Source organism: Phasianus colchicus, chromosome 3, assembly GCF_987193195.1.
Source record: "Phasianus colchicus chromosome 3, bPhaCol1.hap1.1, whole genome shotgun sequence".
Lineage (NCBI taxonomy): Eukaryota > Metazoa > Chordata > Aves > Galliformes > Phasianidae > Phasianus > Phasianus colchicus.
In genome coordinates this window covers 4337354-4358451 of record NC_143438.1, presented here as the reverse complement: position 1 = coordinate 4358451, position 21098 = coordinate 4337354, and the positions used below count along the sequence as shown (strand labels likewise).

The 21098-nt window shown below is 39.5% G+C and overlaps 2 protein-coding genes across 11 annotated transcripts in view; one reads left to right on the top strand and one right to left on the bottom strand.

Annotated features, from left to right (window-relative positions):
- LOC149918377 (uncharacterized) overlaps positions 1–12159 on the bottom strand; it is a 33497-nt gene extending 21338 nt beyond the window's left edge. For 5 of the 8 annotated variants that reach the window (XR_016464904.1, XR_016464906.1, XR_016464909.1 and 2 more), the window contains exons 1-2: positions 12072–12159; positions 10685–10872 (exon numbers count right to left, since the gene is read on the bottom strand). Coding sequence is in view for 1 of the 8 variants with exons in the window: in XM_090136848.1 (XP_089992974.1) it covers positions 10685–10872; positions 12072–12091 (208 nt within the window). In the remaining 7 variants the exon portion in view is untranslated. The other 3 variants (XR_016464905.1, XR_016464908.1, XR_016464907.1) reach the window with 3 other exon arrangements.
- Positions 12160–12407: 248 nt separating this feature from the next.
- ATP9B (ATPase phospholipid transporting 9B) overlaps positions 12408–21098 on the top strand; it is a 166254-nt gene continuing 157563 nt past the window's right edge. For 2 of the 3 annotated variants that reach the window (XM_031609919.2, XM_031609926.2), the window contains exon 1: positions 12461–12594. In XM_031609919.2, coding sequence (XP_031465779.1) covers positions 12500–12594 — 95 coding nt within the window. In that variant the 5' untranslated portion in view covers positions 12461–12499. Of the gene's footprint in view, positions 12595–15933; positions 16002–21098 lie in introns of all 3 variants that reach the window. The other variant, XM_031609940.2, reaches the window with a different exon arrangement.

Sequence of the window (21098 nt, the reverse complement as noted above, 5' to 3'; positions counted from 1 at the left end):
AGAGGGACAGAGATAAAATCTAACCTTTAATGGATGCAGATGGGAACAGTATCACTAAGGAGAAGGATAAAGCTGAGGTTCTCAATGCCTTCTTCTGTTTTTAAGTCAGGCCAGTTATCCTCAAGATACTCAGACCCTGAGCTGAAAGACAGCAACGGGGAGCAGAATAAATTCAGGAGGAACAGTTTGCAACATGCTACTCTACCTGGACAGAGAGTGAAACAGTTTCCCTATCTCACAAAAGACCATTTTGTTCCCTGCAACCATGTGAAAGTTGTAATGAGGTAATTATTGGCCTGTTCTCTCAAGTAACTAGATATAGGACAAGAGGGAATGGACTCAAGTTGTGACAGGGCAAGCTCCGGTTGAATATTAGGAAAAAATTCTTCTCTGAAAGAGTGGTCAAGTATTGGAACAGGCTGCCCAGGGAGGCAGTGGAGTCATTGTCCCTGGTGGTGTTCAAGAAATGTGTAGATGTGGCATTTAGGGACAAAGCTTAGTGGGAATGGTGGGGATGGCTTGACAGTTGGACTAGATGATCTTAGAGGTCTTTTCCAACCTTAACGATTCTATAACTCTATGAAAGAGTCACAGGTTTCCAGAAGGCTGTTGTACATGACCCTACATGGCAAGCTGCAGTAACTGCTGAAGAATAAGATTAATCAAGCCAATTTGCAGAAGTGAAGGCCATCCTGCTGGCTTTAGATATTGCCAACTTCAATCACTTCAGGATGTACTTGTAGATATTCTGTGGCCTACAGCATTGGAAGGTGAGGGGGCCTGTGAGAGTTGGTCAGCATTTAAACATCACTTGTTTCAAGCTCAAGACTGGTGTATACCTAAAAGCAAGGATATGTACCTGTTAGATCAGTTCTAGAGAAGGGCCATGAAAAGGATCAGAGGGCATCATTTCTCATATGAGGACAGTGCTATACACTGACAGCCTGGAGAAGAGCAGCCTTTCAATAACAAGCTTATTAGGACAGAGAAAGACTTTTTAAGAAGGCCTGGAGTGACAAGACAAGGGGCAACTGAAAATAAGTAGATTGAAACTGGATATCAGGAAATTCTTCACAATGAAGATGGCGAAACACTGGAAAAATCTGCCCAGAAAACTTGTTGGTGCCTCATCACCGTAACTATTCAAAGTCAGGGCACACAGCAGCCTGACCTAGTAGAAGGTGTCCCTGCCTGTGGCAGAGGGGTTGGACTAGATGATCTTTAAAGTTCCTTTCCAGCACAGACAGTTCCAAGATTCTGTAATTAAAAGGTAAGAATCCGAAAAGCTAAACTGACAGGACTTGGTATAGACTTTAACTGAAAGAATAAAGGAGTCTGGGATTGAGACTGGAGAAAGAAAGGATTTCTGAGACTGAATAATGAATTCAGAGGCAGGATCATTCACACAGACTTAGAGGGCATTACTGGAGAGCTAAAGGTTAGCACAGAATGAAGAGGTGTGGATAGCCTAACAAAATTGCCTGGCATTAGCTAAGCCATAGGTTTTAAGAAAAAAATATCTTTGCTCAGTGTTGCTAAATGACCTCATAATATATACAGAGCTACATTAAGGTTGTATGAGTTTGCAGTCAAACGACGTTTGTAGTCAAGCTGCCCAGAGAGACTGTGGATGTCCCTGGAGGTGTTCAAGGCCAGCTTGGATGGGACCCTGGGCAGCCTGGTCTAATATTAGATGTGGAGGTTGGTGGCCCTGCAGGTGACAGGGGAGTTGGAGATTCATAATCCGTGAGGTCCCTTCCAACTCTGGCCATTCTGTGATTCTGTAATGAATGCTGTTATTTTAATCCTGCTTGACTAGCAGAAATGTATCGATTCATTTGTTTTCTTTGTTTCTTCCTGCAACTTTTTAATGGAATTTGCACTTTTTTTTTTTTTCTTTCTGATAAGAAAAATATCCTTCTCCTCAAAGTACGAGCATTTACGAGGACTCAGTGATAGCAAGAGCCTGAAAAGCCTAGGAACACCTATAGTGCTTGCCTTGGAGCATGTGGTACACCCTGCATGATACTAACCATCTCGAGGACTGGTGTACCGCAGCACATCCAGTGACACCCTGCAGTGTGGCTGTTTCCAATATTTATACAGCCTAGAAAACACAGAGACTCTAGGGGAAAATGATCACAGAATATAAATACTTTCTGGTAGAATAAGGAGCAATGGCCTGAAACTAAGAGAGGAAACATTTAGACTTGCTATTAGAAAAATGTCCTTAATGGGAAGAGCAATTGGGCAGAAGAGCAGATTACAAAAAGAAGAGATCAAAGAACTATCACTGCTGCTATTTTAGACTGCATTAGATTGAGAATAATAGCAAAAGCCCCTATTACCTGTGAAAATTCATTGTAAGTGTTTCATTCTTGAAAATACTTTTAAATCATAGGATTCTTTTACTGCAATCCTGCAATATACTGTTATTAAGGAGTTTCTTTTCTTCTTCTTCTTTTTTTTTCTTTCTTTTCTTTTTCTTTTTTTTCAAACAGTGGATATAATATGTAATGATGGTAACCAAAGGAAAATAAACTAAAAAGTGCCTGGAAGAGTTCTGAGAATTCACCAGAGTGAAGATACAGCACATAAACCCACAGTACTAGCCTGGCAAAAATTTACATCAACACTAAATAACAGGAACTGACCTAGAGCTATGATGGAGGATATATTCTGCACCATTCAAATCCTGTGAAATCTCACTTTTCTGCTATTCCAAAGCTTTGCATCTTTGACAATTATCTGTTCTGTCATGCTGGATACTTTGAGTGGTCGTACGCCAAAAAAAGGATATATGTATTGTCACCAAAGAGCACATTCAGCACTTGTGTCATGTAAAGAAGGCACGCCTCTAAGTAATATTAATAGGTTTTCTTCTGTTTGTACACAGCTTATTGCCTTTTGCATGTGGTTTTATATTGAGTCAGGTTTTCATTTGAGCAACATAAAATTATGACAACTGTAATAAAAATACTACAGCACTGGCATCCAAAAAAACTATAGAAAACTTATGAGAACTATTTACATTACTTGAAACAAAGAGAGGCAAGAACAATATTCAGTGCAAGATGCTGTAGAAGTGAAATGGTAATCTCTTAATACTGCTTTGCTACTGATTTCTAATAGCAAGCAACATCTGGAATAAATAAACATTGTTGAGTGCCATGAAGCACTGAAAAAGCTACACACCAAATCCTTCCAGTATTGAAAACAATTAATGTCTGTGGAAATGGTTTTGAATTATAACCAAAAAGAAATATTTATTCTTAGCTACTCATTTATAGTGTTAATATTAAAACTTAATCCAGCCTCGTACAAACTCTATGAACCAAAAATAAATAATCACTGACTGAAACAAATAACATAGCTGCAGATTAAATATAAAAGCTGGTAAAGATATTGGGATACTTCAAAGTTTCAGCAGATGTTAGGGCTCAAAAAGAATATTCAGAAAAATTCAGCTACATATCCTTTAGAAAGTATACGTGTTCTTAAGCAGCTGTTTAAATAATTAATGTCTTTTACAAAAAAGGATAAAGAAAAGGTCTTATGGAAGACAATAAGCTGTTATAGCACTTCTTGGGCTCAGAATGTGTTTTTCAATAGTAAAGTTTCATTGAGATGTGATGATTAAAAGTGCATCATCTTTTTATTCATGATATTTATATTTACGACATTGATATTTACCTTTAGAAGAGCTCTTTCACAGGGACACTTTAAGAAGAATGTAAGCAAATGTTTGGCACTCTAAAAATAATAATAGTACAAACTTCAGCACTTTAAAGCTGTAGGACCTTGGCATCTAGACCTCAGACACTGGATAACCATGTGTGTGTGTGCAACTATGAAATTTTGCTGAATTTCTTCAAAAAAAAAAAAAAGTCTTTTAGTTCAGGTAAAGCATTTTTTTTTGGCCATAGGGCTTTATAAGAATAAGCTTAACACTGAGAAATATTGCATTTATGTTTGTTATTACTATCATAATAAAATATGCTTTAGGACTGTGCAGTTTAAAAAAGCTTTTTGGATATCTGTGGTACCTTTTTTTTTTTTTTTTTTTTTTTTTTGCATTAATTTGCACCCCCCCAAGAAATATACTCTTATAGAAACAAAACAGTAGCTTACAGACGTGTGGGATTCATATAATTAATTGAAAAAAAAAAAAAAACTTTTGCCTTTAACATCTTGATGATTTTCATTACTGGTACAGAAGAACTGTAATCTTTGAGTGAATTAAATGCAAGAGCTCTGTTTTATGGTGGGCAATCAGAAAATTTAGAGTCTGTGAGAAGAACAGTAATCTCAGTCTCTTTTCTTAAACCAGTGAGAGTTCTGACAATGTATTAGGTACAACTTGACATTGTGTAGAAATTAACACAAAGTGAGAGAGTAACTTAACTAATATAGTTGGGTTATTTATACTAGTTGCTGCTTGTACTACAAGTGCTTATTTTCATACACTTTCCATTGAGACCTTACATGAAAAGGATGCCCTACAACTATCATAATGTGCCATCAGTTGTATTCGGAGTCAAATCAGTCACTTGCAAGTTGTTTAAGATGTTGGATTGTAATGAAAGACTAGATTGCTTCTTTACTCTCATTTCTTTCTTCTGCTTTCATTACTGTTTCCAAACATCAACCTATCCCCACCATGTCCACTAAACGATGTCCCTAAGACAGGATGCAGTTGGCTTTCTTTGCCACGTGGCTTCAAATGTTGATTGATGTTTAGATGGCTGTCAACTAACAATTCCAGATCTTATTTCTTGTACAGCTTTCCAGCCACTCTGCCCAAAGCTTGTAGTGTTGCATGGGATTGTTGTCACCAAAATGCAGGACTCAGCACTTGGTCTTTTTAAAGCTCATAAAATTGGACTCAGTCCATCAATCCAGCATATCCAGATCCCTCTGTAGGGCCTTCCTATCCTCGGGTAGATCAACACTTCCTCCCAAATTGGTGTCCTCCACAAACTTACTGAGGGTGTTTCAATCCTCTTGTCCTGACCTTCAATAAAGATATTAAACAGGATCAGGCCCTGGTCATGCCACTTGTGACTGGGAACCAGCTGGATTTAACTCCATTCTCCACCACTCTCTCTGGGCAAGTCTCCAGTCATCTGGAACCTTCGTAGTTGACCAGTATAGCTGGTAAATGATGTAAATAGCTTGGCAAGCACTTCAGTCTGCTCCAACCTGAGTTGGACCCCATATGGACCCATAGTCTTTCAGTTGTCCAGTGTAGTCAATTATTAATGTGATATTTTTAGTTTTGTAGATGTCTATGCAAGATAAATCACATCCTAACCCTAACTATCTGTACAGAGAATGAAGTATGGATAACTTTCTGTTCATTCCTTCTCTGAGGAATATAGGAAATTAAGACGGAGGTTATCTATGCTAAAGTTCTCCATGAATCTGAGGCACGAAATAAGTGAAAATAGCACAATCAATCATTTGGATATACAGGAATACTTAGACAGTGTAATTGCTGAAGCTGGAATTTAGCCAGGATGCCAAGGCTGAACACATTTCCTTCTACAAATACTACCATGAATCCTTTCCCGTCTGCATGTGGCCAGGACCTGATTTCTTTGCATGTGTTATAGCAATCTGTCATCTCCTTTCAGTCTTATTCTAAATTAAGAATGACATATTACATACAAATCATAGACTTGCATTATCAACAGCTCATAGAACAGTCTTCAACATAATCAGTGTAAGTAATTTACCAGATAAAAGAATGTTAATAGCAAGTACAGTATAATTTATGTGGACACAAATTGTACCTATCTTTCAGAAGAAAAACTGCACTGCTGTGCACAAAGAGTGGATCAAGAACAAGGTCAAGTGTAAGCACTTCTGTTTAACATGCACAGCCTGAAAACAGCAGGCGGAGCTTTCAAAGACAGAAGAAAATTATACCCAATAAAGTTATTATAAATAATTGCTGTTTTTTCTCTCCTAGTGGTTTTGATATGAGCAAGGCAGTTATAAATGGAAGACTTATTCATTAGAAGGCATTTGATGAAGGCCTTCTCATTTCACGAAGTTAGAGTTGAAAGTTTACAATTTATAATACCACAAAGGAAACGGACATTTTAGTTAGCTAAGTGTCTTAGCTAACATGTGTAAGTATGTATGTAAAATACCGTTCCAAGAGATTTTTTTTCCTTGTTCTTGCATCTCAGTTGTACATGTCCTGAATGCGAACAGAGGTGAAAATTTGTCTTGAGAATCATAGATTCCTTAGAGTTAGAAGGGATCTTTAAAGGTCACCTAGTCCAACACCCCTGCAGTGAACAGGGACATGCACAGCTAGGCCAGGTTGCCCAGGGCTTGGTCCAGCCTTGCCTTGAAAGTCTCCAGGGACAAGGCATCCACTATATCTCTAGGCAACTTGTTCCAGTGCCTCCCCACCCTCAGGATAAAAGACTTTTTCCTTACATCCAATCTAAATCTACCCTCTTTGAGCTTGAAGCCATTCCCCTTGTTCTGTCACCACAAGCCCTGCTAAAGAGTCTGCCCCATTCTTTCCTACAACTCCCCTTTAGGTACTGAAAGGTCACTATCAGGCCACTTCAGAGCCTTCTCTGCTTCAGATTGAGCAGCCTCAGCTTTCTCAGCCTGTCCTCATGGGAGAGGTCTTCCAACTCTTGAATCATTTTTGTGGCCCATCTCTGGATGCACACCAGCAGGCCTATGTCTCTCCTGTACTGATGACTCCAAATCTGGATGCAGTACTCCAGATGAGGCCTCACCAGCACAGAGGAGAGGTGCAGAATCACCTTCCTTGACCTGCTGACCATGCTTCTTTTGATGCAGCCTAGAATACAGTGGGCTTTCAGGAGTATAAGGGCACACTGCTTGCTCATGTCCAGCTTCCTATCCACCAGTACCCCCAGGTCTTTTTCAACAGGGCTGCACTCAATTCTTTCATCCCCCAGATTGTATTGGTAGTGAGGGTTGGCTCAACCCAGATGCAAGATCTTCCATTTGGTTTGTTGAACCTCAAGAGATTCACCTGGGCCCTTTGGATTTAAGAAGATAACAGTGTCTACAGTGTGCTAAGGTTGGATTTAGTATGAAGACGTGACTATTTTCTTGATGTTTACAAGGGTTTGGGATTAGTAAATTGCAGAAAAGATTATGCTGCATTTAGGCTTTTTTTCTCTCCTCTTTCTTACTTTCTCTTATAAGCAGAAACATTGAAGCAAACCATTCAGAAGCAGTATGTTGTGGGTTTTGTTTGTTCGTTTGTTTGTTTATTTGTTGCTAGTATCTAAATCTAAAAATTCCACTCTGCTTCCCAGAGAATCTGCTCTTTACATCATGTGGCTTTCCCTCAGTTCCCTCAGCAACCAGCAAAACCTCATGCTTTTCACTGTGTGAAGGACACAGACTTTCTGAAGCACAGGAGGAAATGGTACTTTACTGACAAGCTTTAAGGAGCCTGCTTGGGCCAGGTATACTTTGCAATAAATACAGTACATAAAATGGTAATCAGGTACTGAATATTCTCTCTATGTTGGATGGACATCACCTCCAAAAAGACTTTTCCAGTGTTTCTGAAAACCCTCATGCTTCTGAGTTTAAATATGGCCAACAGTAGCTGGTTTCTGCCTTAGAATTCTCAGTATTTTCCAGCATGGTTTATTAGTTTGCAACAAGTTTTAAGACAGTTTTGTTGGTAAGATGCATGATCAACACCAAGTGGGTTTTGTCAGTTAATTGCCTCTAAATTTTCTTAGTGTCCATTACTTAGTTCCAGTCCTTCGCTTTTGTTTGCTGTAGACAACTTCCAGCTTTATACAACAATTTACTCAGGAAAATTGGAGGAAGGAGATCAGATGTGTTGCACTGGTACAACTTTGTCAGCATGTATAAGTTAATTTAACTTGCTTCTGGTCATATATTAACTTTCACTTTACATTCCAATTCTTGAGTCAATCCTGTGTCTTCGTGGAGCCAGTAGAATATTTTTTATAGTCTGTCCTCTGACATCAAGGATTTGGATTTCCCCTAAGCTTATCTTGATTTTTAGTCAAGCTTTGACCAGTACTGAGGGTGAAGTAGTCTCAACAGGTGAGTAAATGATAAGAGATGCCAACACTTTGTGGCAATTTTGATTACTGCAATTTTTGTGGCCTCAGAAATGCTGCTGTTGATCTTCAGGTACTTCAGCTGATTTCCTCTTTCTGAAGTACACATCACAGCATGCAGATAAGGCTAAAACTTCATAAATGGAGTTTCAAAACTTCATAAATGGAAGTCCCAATTCCAGCCTATCCTCCATGAGAGAGTGGCTGTGTAGTATTTAGCTGCCTATTACCATTAAACAACTACAGTCTGAACAAAGGTACCTGAACTAAAGAAAGCCTTCTACAAGTCTCCTTTTAGCTTGCTTATACTACAGCTTCTGTTTCTCACTATTATCAATAGTGTTCCCATCAGAGCACTCTGACAAAATCCTTTGGTGCTACATAATCAGAAAGGAAGAGAAGACATTAGCTCTTAAGAGCTCCACACCATACAGAAGCAAGGAGCTGACCAGGATGACTGAAAAGAGACTGAATTTCAAATCACCCACATAAACCCCATTCACCTCACACTTATTTTTCTCTCATAGCTTGTTGCCTCTGATGGCACTGAGGGAAAAATAAGTACTTTCACCGACATTTCAGAGAACTTTGAGAGGTTAAAGCATGTTCTGAGTGCTTTATTGAACAGAAGCCTAAAGCCACAGGCCTGAACTCAGTCTTTTATGGTCCTTCACATGCAAGCTATTCATCATTCACAGAGGGGAAAAGGATACCTTTCTTCTTATCAGTGATGCTTCCATTTCAAAGGATAATCTAATAACATCAGTTTCCCCATTTCTGATAGATACTATGTTGCACGTTACTATTACACAGGTAAAACCAATGTAAAACATCAGTTCAAGGCCAATTGCATGGTGCTGCAGTTGGGTTGAGGCTGTCCCGGATATGAGAACAGACTGGGAAAAGAACTCCTTGAGAGCAGCCCTGCAGAGAAGGACTTCGGGGTCCTGGTATATGAAAAACTTAACATGAACCAGCTGTGGGCACCCACAACAAGGCCAACTGTATACAAGTGGATACTCAGATTTATGCTTAGGTCTTGTTTCTCTTTCCATAACCTTTTGAGAATCTCTGAAACAACAAAAGATTAATCTATGGGTGCATTTTCTCTCTGTTTCAAGGAGGAGTTAAAGCAGCTGTATTTATTTCTTTGAAATATCAACAGCATGGAATTTGTTAAAATAAACCCATGGAGATCACTCAAATAATTTGTGTCCTTTCCAATTGCTGGTGTGCATTGCTGTTGATAACGCACCAGGAATCATGGAAATATTTTATTGCCTAGTCTCTGGCTTCACAAGATAAAATGCTGCTAGTCCAGCTCAAAAGTTTGATCCTATAGTTTTTCTTCCTCCAACTACAAAGAAAAGTCTTGTGTAAAATTTAAATGCATTATAAGGATGAGAAAGGGTATCTTAGAAGCTAACTAGAAATTAAAATGCATTGGATTTTTAATGCACATTGAAGCAACATTTAACTTCAAGGTTAATATAACTGAAGAGATACCATGAACAGTTACTAGATGGTTCTCACTGAAGAGTCACTGTAAAAGCTCAGTAAAATAATCAGTATTGTATTGTTATTTTTCTCCTTTTGTTTATCAACAACCAAAAATGAGTAGCTTAAACGAAGACATGATTATTATTTGTATCAGAAGCTCCCAAAGCATATCTTTGTTTCCAAAACAATTTGGCTTAAGTAATCTAGGACTTGCTTGGATTTTTTTGCCTCATTTGCTGCCAACTGAGTTGGCAAACTTAACACTATCTGGAAAACATAGCTCTGGCAAAATCCCCAAAACAGCATATATATGATTTTGCTGCTTTATTTGGAAGGGATCTTCCTGATACTATATTCCTAAAGAATTACTTTGTGAAATACAGGTGAAGGTGGTACACGGTGTGAGGCCAGTTGTGCAAGACCCACAGTTCTGTAAGGGTGGACTAAAAAGGATAAGCAGAGATTTAGCAGTCTGTAACTCTTTCAGAGCTGCAGAGAGTTGATATTTAGCAAACAGAAGACCTTGAAGGTCTGAAAGAAAAGTAACAGCTGCGAGTACAAATTAATTGACAAAACACTGAATGCCATGAATATTAAAAACACAGTGTATAGAAATTGAATTTTTTGTTTTGTAGTTATGTAGACAAAACATTAAGTAGTGTTTTGTTTGTATTACCTATCATGTTTGTGTTTGCTTTGATAGTATAGGAATGTTTTCTATGATTGTTTTTACTTGTTGGTGTTTCTAAACCTATTGATTTTGCTGTGTAACTGAATTGCCTGCGGCCTCATCATCTGCAGTAATCTTTTAAAACAAGGATCCTCACAGAGAAAACAATATCTCTAATTTTAGTTTTTTTCCCATAGCAAGAGAACTATTCTGTTACATTTTACTAATAAGAATTGAAGATATGGAGGCACTGCTATTAGAATTATTAAAACTGATACCTATAGCTGTTTTAGCTCCCTCTTTTTTGTACATATTCTTCTCCCTTGCTCTGACAGTGTAAAAAATTATTTTGTTTAAACTTTCTTGTTGCTTTCAGCTCTTCCTATAAAATCAACAGGATTCTTACCTGCACACTGTGTTGCTTTGCTTAGGTCTTTCCAGGTATTTTTTATACCTCTAGGTGTCTTGGACTGATTTGCAATTTGCTGAAAATTTGATTTTGACAGATATTGAGCTGGATCATCAGTGATGAATACAAGTTCCCCAATTAAAATGGAAATGTGAGGCTCTTTGCAGGATGAGGTGAGAAAACACCTAGTATATAAAAACAATGTAAATTTGGTTTCACATAACACTACATGAACCTTATTGAAACTCATTACTTTTGTTTTATATTCAATTGATTTTAGTAGTACTCATACAGATTCACATTAGTATAACTGATTTTAACATTTGGCTTCAAGAATGACAGTGTAGAATGAACTGTCTTCAAATAGTATTTCGTCTCCCCCTCCTTCTACCCTAGCCCAGACTGGATACATGCACAGGATTAGGAGGAAGCAAACATTTAACCTTGAACGTTTATAGTAGAAATAGAAAGGCAGAACAAGTATGAAGTATTATAAAATGTCCTATGGGGACAACAAGTCATAGATAGGCTCTAGACCCATGCAAAAATGCAGAATTGTTTCCATCCCAGCTCATTCTTATTTAAATCAAGAGTTCACAAGATCTATAAATCATAGGTTCTGGATCCCTGCCATTTTTTTTGTAAATTGTAATTAAAAAGATGCAAGATAGAATTATAGAAAGGAAGGCATGGAAAGTTTATTTCAGAATGGGACTATGTTTACATACTATCCCAAATACATGCTACTGTGATATTCAGTGGTTCTGTATTTATTAGCCAATGAATACTGAAACATCAATCTCTTGAAATTTTGAAAAATAATACCTCCCTCAGGTGCCTGATTAGAAAAGCACAGATCAACAGCAAGTTTACTCATGACCTTGCAGGATTTACAAATAGAAAAGGAGACATTTAAAAATGTAGTCAGGTATGTTATAGACATCTAAACATCACATGCTAAAGTCTCAATTTCACATTAAAAAATCCTTTAAGAAGAGATTGAAAAAAATTCTCTAAAAAAAAACAGAACAAAACACAAAACCATAAGACAGGGCTATATGACAATCCAGAGGCAGAACCAAATGATGGTGGATGCCACACAACCAAGGCGTCTAATCTAAGGAGCTTTTACTACCGCATGAAAGCATCGATGCAACAAAGCAATTCACTGATGAAGAAGCTCAGGCTGTGATATGAGGATATCTTGAATACTTGAGGCAAAATTAATTAGTTTCCCTTCTAATTTTGCAGGAAAGCTGTGTATGTGATGCTGCACGGCCTTTTGCTTCCCCCAGCAGCCCATTGCAGAGGGGCATTGGAAGGATTACATCCTACAGTAGGTCTGTGAGCTCTTCCACACCGTGTTTTCCCTTTGGTGACTGACCTTTGTGAAATACCACACATTGGCTCGTTATCCCTGAGTTACAGAGCGTCCGCTTCCACATGGAAACGTCCTCTCACAAAAACACCCCCTGCTTAATGGCAGAGAACTTTGTCAATGCACAGCGCCAGGTGATCACACACAGGCACTGCTGATAACCAGCGCAGGTGGCAAGCAGTCTTTGCTTCCTGAAGGCTGAAGGGCAGCCGATCTCGACTACGTTAAAAACCAAGCAGCCTGAAGGCAACCACTTTGGATTTATCCCGAGCCCCAGGTTTCTTACAACGCCCCATTGAGGCGGCCCCGCCTCCTTCTTTAAAAAAGCGTGGCCCGCCCCGCCGCCTCTTCCTCCTCCCGCCGTCAGCTGGTGCTGGCTGTGACGTCACAGGTGCCGGCCGCACGGTGGGGAGGCGCGGCGCGGCGCCCCCAAGATGGCGGACCAGATCCCTCTGCACCCGGTGCCGCGCAGCGCCCAGCGCAGAGCGGCCTATTACAGCAGCGCCTCCGCGGCGCAGAGGCACAACAGGTACGGGCAAGGGCGGCGTGGGCGCATCCTCACCCCGCGGCCTCACGCCTTCTGTCTTCGGGCCGGGCGCCCAGCCTCGCCGTGCAGCCCTTGGCAGCGGGCGGTGACCCCGCGTAGGGCTGCGCGAGGGCTGCGTGCTGCCGGCTGTCCCGCTCGGTCCCCGGGCCGGGCGGTGAGGGCGAGTGGCTGCGGGGCCTTTGAGGAGGATGCGCTCTCGGCCGCGTCCCGCGGGTGCGGCCTGGGCTGCCGGCAGCTGCTGTTCGCGGCCGGCAGCTCGACTGGCGGCGGGGTGCCCGCCTTATGGGGCGTCGTTAGTGAACGTGCTGTGAGACAGCCGCTGTGTCTTAGCAAAGCGTGAGCTTCGTGGAGCGCGGAGGTTAACCTTAGGCTTCTTAAACTGGGAGAGGACTTAGAAACAACTCGTTCGGAAGGTTTGCTCCCAAGTGAGGGTTGGATGTTTCTTGCCTTCCTGCTTTCCTGGAGAACTCTAAGGAATGTCATCGTTCAGGAGGAAGCACTTTGCTCTGTAATTTCTGTACGTCCTCTGGGGCAGTGCTCTTGAAGTGTTGGGAATGGTTGCAGTTGGTTGTGTGAGGCATTTTTCTCTTCCTCTTGATTCTTAAGGGGCGCAGGACTGGAAGGAGTGAATTACTGGCTGTAGCAGATAGACTTTCTAAGCATAGAATAACTGCTGCTGCTGTTCGAAGTCAAATTAGTGAAATCAGTTCATCAGGAATAAAAAAAAAATTAGCTAGTACAGAGGAACTAACAGAAGAAACAGTTTAAAATTATGCAGAATAAGATAGGTTTAAATAACATCACCTTGATTTTTTTAAAACTTAAAAGATAAGCCTGCAAATGTTCACAAGAAGTCCTCTGATAGGACAGCCTGCTGCAGCTGTATTCTCCTTTTCACTAATACTTGAATGTCTGACAATCTGTTGTAGGTCTGTTCTTTGCTCTGAGGAAGGGCGGTGTTATCATTATCATCCCTATTTCTCAGAGAATTGAGGCAGGTGGAAGTTCTACACAGGATCTGTAAGCTTTTTAGTAGATGTTCCCCTCCGTAAGAAAAAAGGAAGGGGGAGGATTATTGTTCTGGCAAAACCTTGGTTTAGACCATCAAAGGTATCAGGTGGTTCTAATATAGCCTAGGAGCATTGCAAAATACTATAGATGTAGAAGTTCATAGCATGATGGTACATAGGTTTTTTAGAGATATATTTTAACACAATAATTACAATTACATATACAAACTGTTTAAACTTGAGCAAATAAGCAGATTTAATAAGCTGTAAGATCTGGCAAGGAAATACAGATTAATTATTGATATGCTTTTTCCCCTCTGTCTCATAGCTTCATCTTCCAAAGATTGTAGATTGAATTACCTATTCGTCTTTCAGAGTTTCTCTTTTATGATCTATGTGCTTTTCAAGTGTAAGTGCACATTTATTTTACCAGTCATTTTCACAAATTATTATTTATTTACAGTATTCATTAGTTCCATCAAACCACTTGTACGGTTATAAAACATTTTGACCATAATAAGTATGTTTATTACTTCTGGTTCTTTATTTCGATCATGGAGTCATAGCATGGCTTAGCTTGGAAGAGGTATTAGAAATCATCAACTTCAAACCTCCCTGACATGATCAGGGTAGCCAACCACTACATGAGGCTGCTCAGAATCCTGTCCAACCTGGCCTTGAATGCCTCCAGGGGTGGGACATCTACACCTTTGGGCAACCTGTTCCAGCACCTCTCCAAACTCTGAGTAAAAAATTTCTTCCTAACGTCTAATCTAAATCTCTCCTTTTTTACTTTAAAACCATTCTACTTTGTCCTCTTACTACCAAACAGTATAAAAAGTTGATCCCCTTCCTGCTTGTAAGCTCATCTACTGGAAGGCCACAATGACATTTCCCCAGAGACTTCTCCAAGTTAAACGAGCCTGGCTCCATCAACCTTTCATCATAGAAGAGGTGCTCCAGGCTTTTGATCATTTTCGTGGCTCTTCTCTGGACCCACTCCAACATCTTCCTCCCAGACTAGGGACCTTAGGCTTGGACACAGGACTCCAGGTGAGGCCTCACCAGGGTAGAGTGGGACAATCACCTCCATCTCCCTCCTGGCCACCCCTCTATTGATGCAGCTTAGGATACTTTTGGTCTTCTGGGCTGCAAAAGTGTGCTGCTGGTTCATGTCTGGCTTTTTGTCCATCAAGACCTCAAAGACCTTCTCTGCAGCTCTTCTCTTAGTGAGTTTTTTCTCAGTGTGTACTTATGTCTGGGATTACCTTAACGCAAGTGCTATACTTAGCTCTTGATATCGTTAAACCTTGTCAGATTCTCATGTTCCTGCTTCTCAAGCCTGTCCAGGTCCCTCTGGATGGCATCCCTTCCTTCTGCTGTATCAACTGCAGCAGTCAGCTTGTTGTCATCAGCAAACTTTCTGAGGGCTCTCTTGATCTCACAGTATGTGTTGTTGATAAAGATGATAAGGAGCACCAGTCCCAAGACAGACCCCTGACAGGCACCACTCATGGACCAACCTGCAGCTAAACATCAAGCCATTGGTGGCCATCCTCTGGCGACATCCGTTCAACCAGTTCTTTAATCTACCAAATAGTTCAGCCTTCAAATTCACATCTCTCCAATTTAAGGAGAAGGATGTGGTTTGGGACTGTGTCAGAGGCCTCGTATGAGTCCAGGTAGATGACATCAGTTGCCCTTGGCCACTGATGCTGTCACTCCATCTTAGAAGGCCACCAGATTGGTCAGATAAGATCTGCCCTTGGTGAAGCTGTGCTGGCTGTCTCTCCAAATCACATCCTCATCTCAGGTGTGCCTTGATACTCTTTCAGGAGTATCTGCTTCTTGATCTTTCCAGGCACAGCAACAGGCTCACTGGCCTGTAGTTCCCTAAGTCTTCCTTTCTCCCTTTTCTTTAATGTGGGAGTCATTGGGATCTTTGCTTGGCAGCCACGATTTTTTGAATATGAGGGAGAACTGCTTTGCAACCACATCAATCAGTTCCTGGAATGGATATGTCTCTGGCCACATAGACTTGTAAGCATCCAGCCTCACAAAGTAGTTTTGGACTTGCTCCCTGCTCAGATGTACACAGGCACGAGAAGCGTGGGAAGCCTGACTGACAGTGAAGTCTGAAGCAAAGAACTTGTTAAGTACCTTAGCCTTCTCCGTGTCTGAAGTGGCCAGTTCTCTCCTTTTATTTAGTGTTGCTACAACTTGTAATTCTTACGACTTAAAGTTACAGTTGATCTACAGCTCCTAAACTTTTATGAATACTTCATCCTGCTTTTCTAACCTTTCTCTGCAGCACAGACTTCTAAGAGGACTTGCATTCCTGTGTAAGCTGCAGCAAAGCTCCTGGTTTTGCAAATGCATGTGAGTGTTGAAGTGTATATACATACAGTTTTAGTTTGAAAGACCATACCATGCTTCAGAAGATATCTAGAGATGGACGGTAATTAAAATATATTTTTTTAATCTCAAGGTTAAACCAGGTTTCTGTGCTCTCAAGAGACTTTAACTTGTCATGATTTCTTTTTTCAGTGAAATATTTACAGCTCTTACATTGCATCTTTTGCAAGTCTTATGAACAGATCCTTAACCTTAGCACAGTAATGCTATTTAACTCGAGCTGATTTCCCTGCTACTAGCAACTTCAGTTAATACAACTCAGCAGTTGCTTACCTGTAGTGGCCTCAAAGCTAATTTGTGGAGTGACTTATTTTGCTTAAGCTGAGCAGTGTGTAGGAGTCTGCTATCGTTGCTGCTGTTAGTTCTGTAGTAAGGAGTAATTCTTTCTCATCCAGTGTGTCTCTACTGTGCTTGTGTACTTGAGAGTACTTTTGCTGACCATTAGCCTGTATTTTAAAGCTGGAATGTGTTCTTCCCCACACACCTAAGGAGCTGCGGTGCTATACACTTGAGATCACATGCTTTTATATAGAATTGAACAGAAAACTGGCTCTGTGCTACTCTTAGAAACTAGGAAAATCTATTTTGAGGTAAGCAGTTGTCTATATTCTCACAATTAACAATCTTGTCATTATGTAATATATGCTGTAATAGTTGAAGAAAGCTTGGAGGGAAAAAAAAAAAGCTGCTGTTTTCTGACTGTTTTGACACTTTGTCTTTCAGCACAAAGGATCTGAATCAGTTGCTGTGGGTTCTTTGTTTTTGGTTTGCTTCTGTTTTGTTATACACCATATGGGAAAAAGAGGACTGGAGAGCTGGTGGGATCACTTTGAATATGCAGTGAGAGTAACACTCTTTTCTTATATGTTAGATCTGTATAGTCAGAAGCCCAAGAATAAGCAACTGTTGAGTACAGAAAGGAAATTAACTGTGCTCTGTGTTGTCCATCTACCTTACATGTGGATGTAAAACAAGAAGCTGGGTGGAATTTTGAAGCTGATAAGGGACTGAGTTATAAATGAGGGCTGAGCACTGTTTATGTAAGCAAATTATCTAGTTCATTAAGGTGTCCTGTGCTTGTTGCTGTCAGTATAGGTTGTGTTTGGCCTAGTAGTGCTACTGTGTGGAGTGTTGAGACAGCTGAGCTGGTGCCAGAGTATCAGGCCTTACCAGCTGTGTCCAGTAGTACATAAATACAGTTACGCTCTAAGTATTCAGACGTATGCCTACATTGTCACAAAAAAAACCTTTGTTGTCAGGAAGAAATCTTCTAGCATTATTATGATATTATCTATTAATATAGATCGTGATAGTGTACTTAAGAATGGCCATGTTGGAGATGTATCAAGAGGCTGCAGTAAAGCAAGTAGTGGAAAAATCAACTGCTGTTGCCTATCTGTAGTTTGCCTTCTGATAGAGGACTCAGGTTTTAGGAAATTGTTGCTTTTTAGTGACCATTTTTGTTTGTGTGACAGATCTGGTAACTACATGAATTTCAGATTAGTGTAACCTCAGGTTCATCCATACGTGTCAGAAGTATCATAAACTGTTAACAACCAGAAGTATTGGCATCATTGGATTGAATGATGCTCTGTTTTCTTTAGACTTGATTCATAGGTTAATATTACCTTTTGGGTCTGATAACTATAAGATTTAGGATAGGTTTAGATTCTGATGTTTCTGTCTGGGGAAAAAAGGACCAGTTTGATGTATAACCTATAAAGAACAAACTTGGTTTATGTTAATGCTCTTGGAGCTTTTACATAGCAATGTAGTGTATGTTGTCATATATTAGTTTCTTTTGCTGGTCAGAGCAATCTGTGTTTTAATGACACTGGTAACAAGTAGAGCTGCTCACAGGACCAATTGTGAAGTATCTTTACATACAGTGTTATTTTTCTTGATGTCAAACCTGGGAAATTGTACTTCTGCAATAGTATGTTTTGATGACAAAGTAATTGTCATCAATAAGATGATATCAATAAGATAATTCAATAAGAATTATAAGTAATTATTGTAATAAGTTGCAGTTTTTTGACTCAACATTGCTTAGAATCATGTTTGGAAAATACTTTTTGTTTTTTTGATGCTAGTGATATACCTTGCACACAAAGACAAATAAATGTAAATGTATAAAATGTATATTTAAGGCTGCTTGTATTTAAGCTGTATTTTTACCCAATATTTGCCTGCCTTCCTGACTTTTGTCTGTAGTATCCAAATATGGTGATTTGCGTTCCTTGGACAGGCACTTGGATTGCTTGGAATGGGGAGAAAAAACAATTGATCAAGCTACAGTGTCAATAACAATCCCCAATGACAGTGATAAAATGGCCCCGTTGTTGTGATCAATGATGTACCTTACTAATTAAAAATAGGGTTCTAGCAAATGCAGATGTTTCCTCAGGTCCTGCTGTTTATTTTGTTATTGGTCATAGGTATTTGTTAAGTAGATATTCACTCATCCTGTCCTGGCTTGAAAAAAGATGTTGATTGTGGTAGGGCATGTGTAGTGCTTTCTAAGGTGAGCAAAGGGGAGCAAGGAATGGTGTGGGGTTTGTTTTTTAAATGACAGCTTCCTTATGCAGGTCTCTTGAATTTGCTTCTGTCATGTACATCTCTGGCAAGGAGGTGTAGGTTTGGGGAAAGGGAATGCAAATGGCATTCAGAGCTTTTGCTTTGCTATGGCACCTGAGTTCTAGTTAGCTGTCATTTAAGTCATCCTTGAAAGGCTGCCTATGGAAGGTAGTAACTGTGTAGTCTGCATTTAGACCTTGCTCTCAACGGATACAAAGTTTTTCTTTATTTCTGCGTGACAGAAGCGACTAGTATGTGGTTTGTTGTGTTTTTATTGTAGTGATTGATCAAAAATGCTCCACTACAGTTTTCCAGAAACTGCATTGCTTGTGAAAGGCTGGGGGCACCTGAATTCAGCTTATTAAAGTAACTATTAGTCATTTCAGTTGATAAACTCACTAATAAACTTCCTCACGTACAGTAGAAGTACTTTTTTTCTATTTTGTTGTCCATTTGACAAATGTGCACCATAATGTGAGTGCTATAATAGGTTTTTAAAGATTCTGTTATGTAAGGACACAAAAACAAAGTTATATGTTGAAATTAAATACAAATACTTGGTATACAGATCTTCAGCTTCCCCCAAAACTGTCCAAAAGTGTTTTGGATTTTGTGGTTTTAACTATTCATCTAACTGTTTTTATGGCTTCTTCCATATGGAGTTGTCTAACAGGCCTGTATGAATTGTAACAGGATTGCTTTCTCTGTGTGTTTGCTATTAGGTCAGGACTCAGAGATTTTGGATGTAAGACTTGTAAGAGTACAGTTGCGAAAGAGATACAGCTGCAGCTTAATAAAAACAAACAAACAATGACAGGCTCTGGTCAATTTTGTATATTTCTGAAAAGAAGTATTTCTGCGGTTTTGGAGGAAGAGGTTAAAGGAAATTCTTCAGATCTCATGCATTTACCTGTAGAAGGCTTTACTTCTGTCATAGTCTATGAAGAACATAACTGTGTAATCCAACCAGACTTCTTGTTGAGTGCATCATAGTGATGTTTGAAATTAAATGGAAACAGCAACTTCCAGTCTTTAGAGTTGTTGAAGGATATTTGGGGGAAAAAAAATTATTGTAATTGGATTTTTCTCATGTAGCTTGTAGCAAAGAAAATATTTTCTGAAGATACTGGATGTTGGAGTAAGAGGAACTGTTGTGGAGCAGCTATATAAAAATGTATGATTGGTTAAGCTAAATGTATACTTAATGTAATCTTTCTTGCTGCTGTGGAGTGTTTAAGTCTTTTTATGTCATGGGACAAGATCTGAGCAGCTGTATCAGTGCAAAATGCAGCATACAGTAGTTGCTGCTTTGTTGGTTTGTCCTCGAAACAATTCTTGCTCTTGGTCTGAATTGAGTCTGACCTTTTCTCTGTTTTTCTCTTCCTGCACCTTGTCAGTTTGGTTATCCTTATCCTCAGACTTGAGAGGTGTTTGTGTAGGTTAGACTGTGGAGGAATGAATAACGATAGAGTAGGATAGAGCTGGGACAGGTCAGGTTATGCTTCTCTCTCCTATCTTTTTACTGGTCATGAGCAGAAGCACAGCAAAATGACAACTTGGGATGTTGTTTTCATAGCAGATATTGATATAAAAGTCTGTTTAAAAGCGCTTATTGTGTATGATTTTCTTTCACTTAAGTCTGTTAAATGTCTTTCCTAAAAATAGCTAGACTTAGTTGAAAGTTGTTTAGTGTTAACGTTCCTTTTTACATAGGAAGCCATGTTTTTATCAGACAGTTCTTTTCATATGTGATTCATAGCAGCCATGCTGAGAGTTTTGATGTCTTTGCTCTGTCTTTATTCACATTGCTTCCAGTGTTTCCTTATCTTAATAAAAGTTTCTAGGATTACACTTAATTGATTTGTCATTCAAGGCAAATCCACACTTCCAGCAATTAAGCGTGGAAAAATACCAGGTAACAAAGACAAAGATTTTTGTCCTCATCCTAGTTAGGAACAATGCATTATTCATTGTCCTATTGTTTTTAAATACTGAAGCACAATTTTCTAGCACAATAGCAAAATTACTTTTGAAACAGAATAAATTGCTTGTCAGTTTAAAGGCTATATTTTGAAGTCAGATGCTTATGCTCATTATCTTCACTACATGGTGAAGCTCTGTATTTAAAAGTGCAAACTGGATACTAATTGTGAAAAAAATAATTGTTTATAATGGCAAAAAAAAACAAACCCCACAACCAAACATTACAGTTAGAACATTGGTGTGTTCTACAAATATCACCACATTTCCAAGAGTAGCATTAAATATGAAGCAGATCTCTGAATATATTTCTCAGCCAGGAATGTTTCTCTTAATTGCTTTGCATTAATGTGCTCCATCAGGAGAGACTTGAGCCATGTTTGCTATGTTACCTCTGTATATACAGCAAATGGTTTTTTGAATCAGACACTGTTCACGTTATGTGAGTCAGAGGGGTCTGTTGCTGCGTGCTCCAGTATAGCTGGCAAGTTGTGATTTCACTGG